A 14,004-nucleotide genomic window follows, 5' to 3' on the forward strand; every position below is an offset into this window, starting at 1 on the left:
TATTATGTGTGCAATGGGTTTGGGGGGTTAGAAAGGGATTGAGATTAAGGTTAGGGTTGGGGTTGGGAAGGGATTATGGTTAGGATGAGGATGAGAATTGGGTAAGCTCTCTCTCTCTCTCTCTCTCTCTCTCTCTCTCACACACACACATACACACACACACACACACACTCTCACACACACACACACACACATCTCAAGGGGTGGATGACACCTTTAGCACATGCGTTCAAGGGATATTTAAAAATACCCTTATTAATAATTTTTTGTATATTAAATATACCCCCTATGTACAGATCTTGATAGTAAAACTAACCCTTATGTTTGGAAATTTTGACTCTGTCAATTCAAAAACCCTTTTTGTACGTAAACATTTCTGTAAGTCCATCCGAGAAAAAATCCCTTCTATTGAATGCATATGCTATCTTAGATATTCTTTAGTGGATCCCCTGGACACACACACACACACGCATGCACGCACGTACTATGTGTGGAATGGGTTGTTTGGGTTAGAAAGGGATTAAGATCCCCTGGACACACACACACGCACGCATGCACACACGTACTATGGGTTGTTTGGGTTAGAAAGGGATTAAGATTAAGACACATACATGTATTATGTTTGCAATGGGTTTGGGTTAGAAAGGGATTGAGATTAAGGTCAGGGTTGGGGTTGGGAAGGGATTATGGTTAGGATGAGGATGAGAATTAGGTAAGCTCTCTCTCTCTCTCCCTCTCTCTCTTTGTTGTAGTGAGTTTTATTTTTTGCAAGGAGGACAATGATGCTCGTTAGAGCCAACATCAATAAGAGAAACTCAAAGTAGAAAAGTCTCGACGTAGAACCGAAATCGAGGCTCCAAGTGATGCAAGGGTGAGTTGTCATGGTCATAGCCTAATGAGTAGAAGAGAAAGATGCTTTAGAGGCAGCAAGCTAGGAGTTAGAGATTATGGTCATAGAGGAGTATCTAGTTAGTATTAGGATAAGAGAGGGTTGATAAACATAAAATTTAGGTTTAATGTAGAAGCAAGCTGAGGGAGTTAGGGTTAGGGTAAGGTCTAGGAACCAAGCAAAGGCTAGAGTTAGTCTTAGCATTGGGCTAAATGTAGCTAGTTTATGATTATGTTGATTGAATTTAGATTACATTAGCAAAAAAATGACTGAGGGCTACGTATAGAAACCAGAGAGTTATTAGTCCAGATGTAACTTGGGGGGTACACACTAAAGAATATGTAAACTAGCACATGAATTCGGCACAATTAGTTTTTTTTCTAATGGAGATACAACAAAATTACATATATCAAGGATTTTGTATTCCAAAAAGTGAAAAAGAATCATACAAAAAGGAATTTGTGTATTTGAATTCAAAAAATATGTAGGTAGGGAGTTTGTTGATTACTATTTGAACACATAATTTGTCATGTGGGATATTTTGGTGGGTTTATGCATATTAGCCTAGAAGCCATTGGAAAAGGAATAGTTACTAGTTGACATGTATGGAATGGTGAAACATTTGACTATATGCATGTGTAATGGAAGTCAAACATCATTGCTATTGTAATTAGCATGATTCATAAATTGTGTTCATTATTTTCTCAAAGAAAATGGGCTTGTATAAATGAAAATGGAATGGGCATATATTCAAGGGTGATAATGGCCTTGCAAAAGAGTGATACAACGAAGAGATACTACTTTGAAGTTTGTGGTACCCATTTCTAAGTCGGTGGACTTACCTCCTCTTTGTTGCTACGGAATCCACTCTTTGTTGCTAAGGATGCCACTCACCCTTTTAGTGGAAAGGGTACCAAAAAGGATGGCATGCTTCAACTTTCACTTTGTCATTCACAAAGTTTCTTAATTTTTGAACTTTTTCCAGTGCATTGATATTAAGGTCTTAAGTAACCAATCTATTTAGAACATTACAATTGCTTTTATGTTCAAAGTTATTCCATCCATGCCTAAAAACAGATCAGATAAAATCATGATCAATATAGCTGCCCTTGGATGGATTACAAAAAGAAATGGGTTGATGACTTAGGGACCCAAACTTAGGGAACGGCGCTACGTGGACCTATATTAGTAATAATCAATGCTCCGACCAGGGGAGCCATCGGGGTTGTTGAAGCGCACGAGGGTGTACGTTGCAGTCCCCGCAAGAGCGCCCGTGATGGGCCCAGCTATGTACACCCATATTGCCGTGTAATTATTGGCCACTATTGCAGGTCCCAGTGTCCTCACCGGATTCATGGAAGCTCCCGTTATCGCACTGCGTATAATTCACATTGGTTTAATCCCACCTTAATCCCGCATCTATACCTCTAAACAATCGCAATGCATTATCATTAGATTAGATTTCAAGCAATACCCAGCCAGAAGATTGTTCAATATCACGGTAGCGCCAACTGCTATGCCTGCCAGCTCGCCCACCTGAACAAGAAAAAAATAACCATTTTAACACACACACACACACACACACACCCCTTCATGCACACATGCAAACATACGTAAACATTTACTGCACTCTTCATGCACATGTGGATGAATGCTTAACAAGCATGCATATATATAAGCTTTCATGTACATACGCGCACACCTAATATACATAAACGCACCTGCATATCAGTTTTGTACACACTCATGCATGCAGACTTACGAACATATATATCTGGACGGGCACATACTCGTGCACGGCTAGATCTACGTTGCAAATGATGTATTAGGTTTTGATTTAAGGGATTAATTACCGCTCTAGTGTCAGTGGCCACAGCAGTGACCACAAACATGAGGCAGAAGGTGATGATAAACTCCATCACAAACGCTTGTGGGGCTGTCCCAGAAGGGACTGTGAGGCCGGCTGATCCCCCATATTGCAGAATCACCTTGAGAGCTAGTGAGGCCACAATTGAAGCTCCCAATTGTGATGCAAAGTAGAAAGGCACCTGCATGAATTTGGCTTCATATTCATGATAATACTTTGTGTAATTTAAGCCAGTAATAAGTATATTTTACGTACCTATATTGTGGGTATTAGGTAAATAAGCCTTAATGACGTTTAGAATGCCTTAATCATCATCACCTGCGACCATGGGAACTCCTTAATGGTGGCAAAGGCAAGCGTAACAGCAGGATTAACGTGAGCCCCGGATATGTGGCCAGTCGAAAGAATAATTATCATTACTGCTAGTCCCGACGCTAATGCTACCCCCATGTAGGTTAGGCCCCCATTCGTCCTCTCATTCATGATAGTGGAGCCTTCAGCAGCAAAAATGAGCAAGAAAGTACCCACAAACTCTGCGCCAGCCTGTGTGATCAATTAACGCAAATTCATTAACACAACATTGGATTTATAATCAATTAAAGTAGCATATGGATTAGTCGTAATAAAGTTTTAGTGATGTAAAGCAACTACTTATTCGAAAAGCTTAGGCTTTAACTACATATTGAAATGTGATTATTGTGTGATCATTAACCCAAGATACCAGTTTACTCGAATAAAGAATTCACAAAACTATTAACATGAATAGAATTATAAAAACTACAAGGTGTGTGATCGATTAAGAAAATTACTCTCTTAAATAGAATAGTAGAAGGCGTGGTAGGCGATTGGGGTTTTGATGGGTCTGCGTTAGGGCTAGAACACAATTGTAGCATAGATGCCCACCCGCGGGCGCTTAAATTACTGTTAGATGAAGGTTCATGAGCTACCATTGAATCATTAGTGCGTGCAAATGGAGGAGTATGAGCCATAGTTAGCTATGAAGGGAAGGGCTATGAGGCTGGTCTCGTAAGATACAAGAAACAACACAATATACAGTGATCGTTGGAGGTAAGCAGTGATGGTAGAAGGGATGGGCTTTTATTGCTCAAGGTGGTAAAAGGTTTTAATAACCCATTTGTGAAATAGTTTATTCAGTAAGCGACGTTTTTTTGAATTTAAAAAAATAGCAGCAAGCAACACACGTGACACCGCGTGTAGGAATTGCAGTCGCACGTACAAAGACACAAAGCAACTTTAATTCAATAATATTCCTACAGTCTCCCGAATAAGACCTGGTTGCATGCCTTAAAAGGCAGTAGTATTATTATAAAGAAAGATAAGATATGCCGCCCCTGGTGCACGTAGTTGTGAGCGGATAACCACGCCGCTGACGCTCTCACGCTCTCAGCCCTCAAATATGAATGGAGGGAGCACCCATAGCCCAAATCCTACCCTTCCACCACTGAAAGATTGCAGGGATCATCCCTCAAACATGAGGCCTCATGCGCTCCATCAGCAAAGCTTTACTTCTGTCACCCTCGTCTCATCATACACCTAAATTCCATTTGAATGAGAGGTCAATGTCTCAACTCATGACGGGTACCCGGGTCTATAGTGATGGATGGTGTATCTAGTGATGGATGGTATATATATTTGAGAGAGAGAGCTGCACATAAGCCTTGTTTTATGTGCACATGTAAAGAGGTTTGTTTATAAGATCTTCTGTGAATTTTATTTCTATGGTATTTGTGATGAGCAAAGGTTATGTGAGTGGTGAATGTAAAGAAGGTGAAAAAGGTGAGACATCTCAAGTGATGTAAGCAATGGTGTGTACTTGATGATGTCATGGAAGCACATAGACTAATGGTATGAGTCAAGACTGGCTAGTATGAGATGATTTAGGAGGTGTGAAAATATTCTACACTATTACAGGTGGGCCTATTTGCGACATTTTTTTTGTGACGAAAATGAACATGTAACAAAACCCCAAAAGCGTTGAAATTCATATCGATAAAAGTGTCAGTATAGTATCATCGAAATAATCGCCGAAATAAGCACTGAAAAAAAACACCGAAATAAGCATCGAAATAAGCCACTCTTCAGAAACTTGCAAAAACGCGATAAGTGACCAGGTGCAGTTCCCTAGAGTCGAAATAAGCATCCTAATATCCGTTGATAAAACCATCACAAAAGGTGTCAAAAATCGTTTTTTATATTTCAAAGCTTATTTCGATGCTTATTTCAAACCCCGGCTACCTATCACTTCAACATGTAAATTCTCATTCAAAATTCGAACTTTTTGGTGGCCCAACACCTTTCCATTTAAAATTAGAATATACCCACTAGGCCATGCACAAAATATAAAAGAGGCTCCACGTCCCTCTCATTTAAACCCACATTTACATGCATATTCAACATACATGGAGCCTGTGAGTGATATGAACATTTTTAATTTAGTTGATTTAGAGGAGAAAATGTTGTGCCCATGTAGTCGTTCTTTGCAAGTATCAAGTTGTCCGACATCGAAGAATTGACGAACTCGGTGTGCCCAAACAACAATGAATCGATCGATCACTTGGATATCCAACCTGAGTGGAGCAAATGAGCAAGTGCAGAGACAAGCTTAGTAGGATTGGAACCCGAGCAAGCTTCGACAGACAGTTCTCTTGTTTGAGACCATTATTGCAAGCTTTGGTAAACACTCGTCATAATTTCTTGTAAATATTGCTATATATATCCTTGTATTTGGGATCATTAGTGCAAGCTTTGGCAAAAAAAATATTGTCATATTAATTTATTATAAATATTATTACATATCTTTGTATTTGTTTGAAAAGTAACTAAAAACTGGGCTGATAAGGATTATAAGAACTAAAAACACTTTAAAGTTTTTCAAAAAACAAACCAAATAGAAAAAAAAATGTTTTTGATGTTGTTTTCGACGCAAGTATCGATGCACATGTCGATGTTTTTTTGACTAAAACATAGGACGGTTGTTTTGATGGTTTTGTTAATGCTTAATTTGACGACTGTTCCACGAGAACACAAATTATGGAAGGAGGCCGGAAGCAATTAATGGGAGAGAGCGGGATTGTAGCCATGGGAACATAAAGACGCACATAATTTTTCCATATTTTTGTGCCGAAGTGCAATGTAAATCGTTTTTGGTCAATGTGGGTTCTAAATGAGAGTTCTAAGTGTATTAAGCAAGGCTCACTTATGGGGTTGTCCGCCCATGTGTGAAAGAGGCCTAGGGTTAGGGTTAGTGACATCTTTATAAAAGAGATGTTAGCTAAAGAAAGGGGATGTTTTTTGCCATTCTCATAAGCTATTGAGTGAAGCTCTTGAGCTCTCAAGCTATGGCAACTCTCTAACTCTCTCTCTATTGTACTCTAATGAGCATCAAGCTCCAATGAGTATAGCTCCACTTCATTCTCTTAATCTGTTTTAGCATCATTGAAGTAGATTAATCTATGATTAGTCGAATGCTTCTTTCTTTCTCTTGTGTATGCTGCATGCTTGTAGTGAGTGTGTGTGTAGTCTCCATTGATGCAAGCTCTTGCCCACTTCATTGACAATGAGTATAAGCTTGTGAGTTTGTGAATGTTTCATTCTATGCTTGCTTAAGCTTGTGGATTAGTAGATGCACGCTTATGGGTTTGCTCGCATTAGGGAAAGCTAAGATTTAATCAATGTTTGAATGTGATTAAGAGATTGCTATGCATTGCTTGTTCTCTTGATTAGTGTAGTGGATTTAAGGGATTGAGACATTGATTGAGGTGTTGAATGGTTGAATCGTCAAGTGGTGGTTTGTGTATGTGAGCTCTCCCTCATGGGATAAGCCTTCATGCACTAATCGGGTCGAGTCCTCGGATTGACATTGTGTTTCTTAACACATTTGTTGATCGGTAGTACTCTATGAGCACTATATTGCACGGTAGAGAGAGCCGCTCTACAATGGTGCCGTTGCTGGGGAACGAGTGCCTACATTAGTTGAGCACAATACACACACTACCACTCCTTGTTAAGCTCCAATCGGTTGCAAAACTGTTGGATAGGAGAGCAGGCTTTGGGACTAATTTTGGTATTTATTTAAGACTAATCTGTTGTTAAATTCTCTTTATTTATCTTACAATTTGAGTGCGATTGGCTAGCTACGCTTCTCCCTTGAGGTCAGGACAAGGATTCAACACACGGGAAGGATTGGAGGTAGGCGCTAAACCTGCAAATTTCAATTTGTGTGCGAAAGAGAGAAGCCTGTTTTTGCATTTCTGTCATTCTGTGTGAGGATAATTTTTGCTGTTTGAGGTTAATTTTTACAGTTTCAGTTTTCTGCATGTTCGTTTTATTTTCTATTCTTAGCTTAGTTTAGTTCTCTGCATCTTTAATTTTGTGCATTTTAGTTCTCTGTTAAACCTGCACCTGTAGAGAAACTGAAATCTGTTCACACACATGAAGATTGAACATTTCGAATTTGCTGTAAATCTCACAGCTGCACATGCATTGAGTTCCCTGCACATGCATGGAGTTCCCTGCATATGTATTGAATTCGCTGTAAATCTTACAGCTGCACACGCATTGAGTTCACTGCACACACACTTCAAAAAAGAAAAAAATAATAATAATAAAAAGAAGGCGGTTGTGCGTGAACAACGCACCGCGCGGAGAGACCCACACACCGCACCATAAAGACCGCCACCGCACCGGATAAGGGGGTGCAAAAAAAAAGAGTGGAAAATTTTTCATTTTCTGCCGCAAAAATTCGGGAGGTTATCTAACTTTTTGAGAGGAGTTAGAAAACACCCATCGTCGAAATTTCAGTCCCGGAACCATTTTTCCATAGTGAGCTCAGTATGGGAACCTAGTAAATTTTAGGCGATTTTTGATCCTGAAAAATACGCTATTTTTTGGACTAATGTGTTCGAGGGGTTCAAAATGGGTTCTGGCAAAGTTTGAGCCAACTTGAAATTTTTTGGATTTTTTTTGAAAAAAAAAATAAATTAAAAAAAACCTTAAAATTTGACCTTCTGCACTTGTGGTCGGGACGTCATATAGACACTGCCATAGGGCCTAGGGCACCTTCTAGAGTACCTACACAAGAAAGTGGGACCCAATCGGTAGGAAATTTGGCAGATATTGCTGAAACCTTTTCCAAATCCCAATCTGATACCCTTTCTAGGACAACTAGCTCATTGTCTATGGACAATCTAGGGCCGTCAAATAGTCATCCCTTAGCCCCAAATAGGACACCCACAAGATCTTTTAATCCATTTGAAGCCGACACCATGGGGTTACCACTCAATGTGAGACTTCAATATGTCTACATGAATGCTCAAGGAGCTGAGATCTTTAGGGATCCACAACAACGGTATCTCGTTAAGATCGCAGACTTTTTCTCAGAGCTTGATAGAGAACCTCTAGTCAATGACCAGGGTAACATGTACATGGGTGGAAATGGTGTTCGCCTACGAAGTCATCTATCATCCAGAGAATGTAGACAAATTAGGGGAGCTCTCTAAAAGTGAGTTCTTAGACTTATCAAAGCCTTCCAGAGAAAGGGAGTCTAGAGATGATTGGCTCATTGAGCCGGACATGCGTGGACCATCCAATGCCCAGTCCTCAAAGCCATCCATAGATGATTTACTTTTTGTAGATCTAAATTTGGAAAGGGACAGGAAAGGCAAGAGCAAAATGGATCAGGGGGTTGAGAACCAATGGGATCAGTTTGTACGACAAATTCCAGTGACAAAGGTCTTTCAGGATGACCCACTTCAGGAGGTCTATAAGGACTCTTTAGAAGGATATTATGCCACAACTAGATTGCCAGAGCTAGATCTTCCTCTAGCACTTGTGGTGGTAGTCGAGAAGCTTGCAGGATACAAGAACCGAATCATTGATAAATGGGCCAATGAATACCGAACCTTAGATTAGAAGGAGATCCGTGAGCTCACGTGGAGAGCAACCATTATTCATGGAAGTGTTCTCAACTAATACAGCTAAACCAGGAGAGACAGCCTTTCTTGGAGAAACTGTTGCTCCTCCTCTATGAGAGTTCACTAGAGAGGGACCCTCAACATCAAAGTGGACCACTGCAAGTAGCTCGACTCTAGCACCAAGATATTATCCTACACCAAAAGTGCGACCACAGATCACACCACAACAATGTTTCTCTCACTATGACAATCAGAGGGTAGGGGAGCCACCTCGGCCTCCCATAAATGCACCTCCTGAAATGCGGGTAACAAGATCTTTGGAGGGGGTTGGTGAGGCAGGTAATAGGGGACCCACACCAATTTGGGATGCATGTGGACCATCTTACCAAAGAGAGGAACAATTCCCACTGAGAGTGAGAGGCCGTAGGCCCGATGATTAGTATTCAAGACGAGTAAGGCCATCAACTCTTCAGAAACTAGTAAAGAAGTACGAAGGGTCGGGAGATCCATATGACCATGTAGCAGCATTTAGGCAAGCAGCTCGAGCTGAGCAAGTGACTGCCATACGCAAATTGAAGGATTTGGGCTCACTCTTGAGGGAAAGGCCCTTGCTTGCATTGCTTGCACTAGAAGCTTCAGACAAATCTTCTTTATGAGTTTTGGAAGAGAGATTCATTGCTGCTTTCTCCTTGATGGGGATTCAGCATGACACAGTAGCAAACATCTACTCTTCCAAGCAAGGCGAGACTGAGAGTGTTAGAGACTGATAGGATGAAGCAGTACATTAATCGTTGCCCAGAAGATGAGAAGCCCACCCAGAGTCGATTAATTTCTCTCTTCTTAAAAGGACTCAAAAATTCAACACTGCACACACATCTCTATGCAAAGAAGCATACAAATTTCATAGAGTGTTGCCATGATGCTATGGATTTCACAGATAACTTCAAATTCCAAGATGGTACTGGCCCTGAGGTGCAACCTAGAGATCACTGGGGTGATGACTAAAGTTCAGGGTCTAGCGCAATAGTAAATCCAGACCAGATAGCTAACCTAGTACTAAGGAGATTGGGACAAACCTATCGCCCACCCATGTAGCCATAACAACAGCAACAGTGAATGAGGAGTGTACTACCTACAGGTCCTCATCTTTGTGGAGCATGTGGCGGTAACCATAAAACCGAAGAATGTAATACCTTTTCTCCTCTAGTCACAAACCAACCCACAAAGAAGTGGTGCCAAGCCTCTGCTTGGAATTTTACCCACACCACACAGGAATGTACTCACTGAGACAGGAGCGTGAGCAGCAAAGGGGTGCAGTGGCTCAACAATGCATCAACAGTATACTAATTTTGAACGTAAGCCACCCATGGCACAAGAGCAAGCACGACCTGTACTTGGAGCTCAACCTCCTGCTCCCTGGGACTACTCATGTGAGGTTTATTGACTACGACAATTCAAATATGTGTAGAGAGTTGGTAAACCTAAGCTATGTGGAGGAGGAATATGCATCATATTCATCCAAGGAAAATCTCTTTGAAAGTCCCGCATATCCAAGCCAAGCACTGGAGCCTCAACCAGGGGAACAAAATTCTTTGATGTTGCTAGGCAGCTACCAACCTAGGACTCCAGGCCCCTCAGGTCAATGTGGCAGCAAAGGAAAGTAGAAGCCAAACTAATGGGCCCCTGTTTTATGAGTGCGAAGAACCCCATTGGGCTCGTGATTGTCCACATCGCCCAAGGCAAGCAGCTCGATCCAATACAACAGTACCACAGTTTCCACCAATTGAAAGATATTGTCTAGGGTGTTGTGTAGAACACTTTCCAAAGGATTGTTTGCTGAAACCACATGAGGAGGGCATCTCTCAACCAAAGGTTTCACTCAACTTTATAGGGGCAGTTCCATCGCCACCTTCATCAGAGAATGAGGATGTCGTGCCACTTAGAGTCATGATTGGATCACAGACACGAAATGCTGAAATGCAGACCCCATATATCACTATGCAGACCCAATCAATAAATGGGAGCCAGTATTACATTACATTTATTTGATGATTTTAGCAAGATGACATGGATTTATTTTCTGAAGAGTGAAGCCTTGGGCAAGTTCAAAGAATTCAAAGAACTTGTGGAAAAGCAATATGGTCATTGGATTAACTGTTTGAGGACAGATGGTGGTGTTGAGTACATCTCATATGCATTTGATTCAGTCTTGAGAGACCATGGTATTAGATGGTAGCTTACATGTAGGTATACTCCTCAACAAAATGGGGTTATTAAGAGAAAGAATCATGTAATAGGTGAAATGGAAAGAGCATTGATGAATGAGAAGAGTATGCCTTTGTATTTTTGGGCAGAAGCATGTGCCACAACGGTGTACATTTTGAATAAGACCAGGGATTTCATTAACGTCTTCACAATTTCGTGATCACGTTAACAAAACCTATTGTTAACATATTAAAACTTGTGATCACATTGTATATTCACATGACCTGAGAAATGACCTGCCGGAACCCACTATTCCAGTAACACCTCCGGGCTTCTACCATTCCCGGCGGGCCCGCCGGGGTATGAGGTTTTCCCGGCGGGCCCGCCGGAAAAGGTAAAAGCCCGGCGGACCCGCCGGGAAAAACAAGAAATACCGGCGGGGTATTATTCTGTATATAAACACTGCCCGACACCCATCGTACAACTTTTGGGAAGATAGTCCTTGTTTTGGGGGCGTGATATCTCTCCTCAAAGTACTTGTAGAGCTCTCGAGTTGCTAGAAGTGTCCTCTTGGGAAGAACGTCCTTATTTTAGGGGCTGTCGTCTTTCCTTGTAGGCACTTCTAAGGCTATTGGGCCACTCGTCCTTAGTTCTTTGAACTGGGGGCAGGGTGTGGTTCGTAGCTAATACTTGCGGAGATTTAGGGACAAATTTGGAGTCATTCAGCTTTGCATTTGAGCCACGTACGTAATCTACCTCATTCTGCTTTATGAATGGTTTGATGGAGCCAAGAGTCCTGCTTAGGGGCTTGTATTGGTTCTTGATACTTGATATAGTTTAGAGTAGACAAGGGTCTATTGTCCTATACTAGAGTATTGGGCAAGCATAGATCTTTGATTTTTTTTGTGAATGTTAGAGAAGGTCTATTGTCCTATACTAGAGTATTGGGCAAGCATAGATCTTTGATTGTGTAAAGTATCCTTAATTGGGTACAAAAGGCATCCTTCATTGGGGGTGCAATGTGCATGATAGTTTCGAAGTAGTTTTGTAGTAAGACCTTGCAAGATAGTTTGAAATAGTTTTGTGTTATGTGATGATCTTTTGTATTTGTCAAGATAGTTTCGAAGTACTTTGTCTGCAGATGTATGTTTTATTATACGTGAGTGATTTGTTGTTTTTTCATTTGTGTATTCATTGTTATATGCTTGGTTGAATAGGTTATTTGTTGAGATGGAGGACAATGTTGGATCCAGTGATACCTCCAATAGAGTCCAAATTTCAAATAGCAGGAAAAAAAAGGCACCTGGGATAGAGTGGCAATATGCAATTAACGTTGGTGATCGATTCATAGATTGGGAGTGTAAGCTATGCCATGCAGTAAAATCAGGTGGGGCGCCTCGACTAAGAGAACACTTTTTAGGCGGACCAAAGAAAAAGTCATGTACCCACCCCTCTGCACCTATAGTGGCCAAACGCATAAGAGAAGAAATTCAAAAGAAAGATTCAAGAAAACATGACACTCCTACCGTTAATGTATCAAGGCAGCAAGAACACTGTTGTTCTAATCATCAAACTCCCGCTACATCGCCTACTTGTACCCCGAACGGCAATATGCAGCCAGAAAGTAATCTACCCAGTGCATCTTCTTGCAAGCAAAACTTTGACGTAGGAAATATACCCATGCGTCAAACTTCATTGCAAGAAAGTCTACGTCAAGGTCGACTCGATGATGCACAACTCGTCCTTGCTGAAGCGATTTACTTTTTTGGGAGTGCTATGATGATGGTGGACAGTGAGCATTGGAAGAGAGCATGGAAGAAAATTGGTGAGTTTGGACCAGGGTTTTCACCGCCTACGTACCATGCTATGCGAAATGATCTATTAGAGAAATGTTATGCGCAGGTAAAAGAACGTGTACAAAGAATAATTCTTAGCAATATAGAGCTTTCTGGATGTAGTATAGTAAGTGATGGATGGTCTAATGTGCAAAGAAAACCATTAATTAATGTAATGGTTATTTCACCTAGAGGTGAGACTTTCATCCGTGCCGTGGATTCAGCTGGTTTAATCAAAATTGGGGCTTACATTGCTCAAGTCATAAGCTCTGTGATAGAGGAAGTGGGTGCCAAAAATGTAGTCCAAGTCGTCATGGACAATGCAAAAAATTGTAAAAATGCATCCAGAATCCTACAGCGACAATATCCACATATTTTTCCGGTAGGCTGTAATACTCATAGTTTGAATCTTGTATTAAAAGATTGGTATAAATCTGATGATACCAAATGGTTTGCCTCAATCGTCGACACTGCTCGCCAGCTTGTGAAATTCATGATCAAGAGACAGAGAGTTTTGGATATGTTTCGACCTCGCATGTCAGTTATGTTAAAGCTTCCAGCGGAGACTGGGTTTTGCACTCACTTTTACACTTTTGAGTCTCTTCTTAGAAATAAAGATGCAGTTTGTGAAACATTTACATGCATGGCATTTCATGACTGGGAGAACACTCAACTTGAAAAAGTGAAAGAGAAAATCAAAGTCTTGAAGGCAGCGCTTACGAGAAGAAGTTGGTGGAACAGTGTGATGGATGCATACCATGTAATGATGCCTGTTATGTATGCTGTACGAAGCCTTGATCAAAGAGCGCCTAATCTCGGAAAAGCATGGATGCAATGGTGGACTGTCCAGCGGAGTTTGGAGTGTCCTGAGAAATTAGAGCATTCAGTGGTGGAAAAGCAATGGCGTGTACCATTCTCTAGTAGACAAAGAAAAGTTCTGTTGAAGTACTTACATGCTAGATGGATTGGAGCGCATTCACCACTGCACAGTGCTGCTTACATGTTAGATCCTGAATATTGGAATATGGATTTGATGTCCAACGTTGAGGTGGTGCAAGATTTTTATAAAGTGGTAAACACTTTCTATAATAATGATGATGATCGTGTACAGTGCATAAAGGAGATGACCTCATTTCGGTTGAAAGAGGGTTTATTTTCCAACTCCCTTGTTCAACAAATGGCTAAAGAGCAACCTGCATGGAAGTGGTGGATGATGAATGGTGGTGAGCATTATGCTTTATTGCGCAACCTTGCGATGAAGGTTCTAAGTCAGTG

General features: G+C 41.0%; 1 protein-coding gene across 1 annotated transcript; it reads right to left on the minus strand.

Annotated features, from left to right (window-relative positions):
• Positions 1-1,884: 1,884 nt before the first annotated feature.
• On the minus strand, positions 1,885-3,845 carry LOC147641247 (aquaporin NIP6-1-like). The gene is made up of 5 exons (XM_086810043.1): positions 3,566-3,845; positions 3,075-3,299; positions 2,743-2,937; positions 2,364-2,425; positions 1,885-2,264 (listed from the first exon to the last, which is right to left on the minus strand). Exons 1-5 carry the CDS (start codon positions 3,743-3,745, stop codon positions 2,075-2,077), a joined length of 852 nt encoding a protein of 283 aa, XP_086666169.1. The 5' UTR covers positions 3,746-3,845; the 3' UTR covers positions 1,885-2,074.
• Between the last annotated feature and the right edge of the window lie 10,159 nt (positions 3,846-14,004).

Source organism: Cibotium barometz, chromosome 2 (assembly GCF_041138505.1).
Source record: "Cibotium barometz isolate CiBa-2024 chromosome 2, ASM4113850v1, whole genome shotgun sequence".
Lineage (NCBI taxonomy): Eukaryota > Viridiplantae > Streptophyta > Polypodiopsida > Cyatheales > Cibotiaceae > Cibotium > Cibotium barometz.

Excerpts from the sequence above, each read along its gene's own strand:
- LOC147641247 (XM_086810043.1), bottom strand. The coding sequence starts at position 3,745 with ATGGCTCATACTCCTCCATTTGCACGCACTAATGATTCAATGGTAGCT. Across the intron at positions 3,300-3,565 it reads CTACTATTCTATTTAAGAGA|GCTGGCGCAGAGTTTGTGGG; the intron begins GTAATTTTCTTA and ends TTGATCACACAG. Across the intron at positions 2,938-3,074 it reads AGGAGTTCCCATGGTCGCAG|GTGCCTTTCTACTTTGCATC; the intron begins GTGATGATGATT and ends AAATTCATGCAG.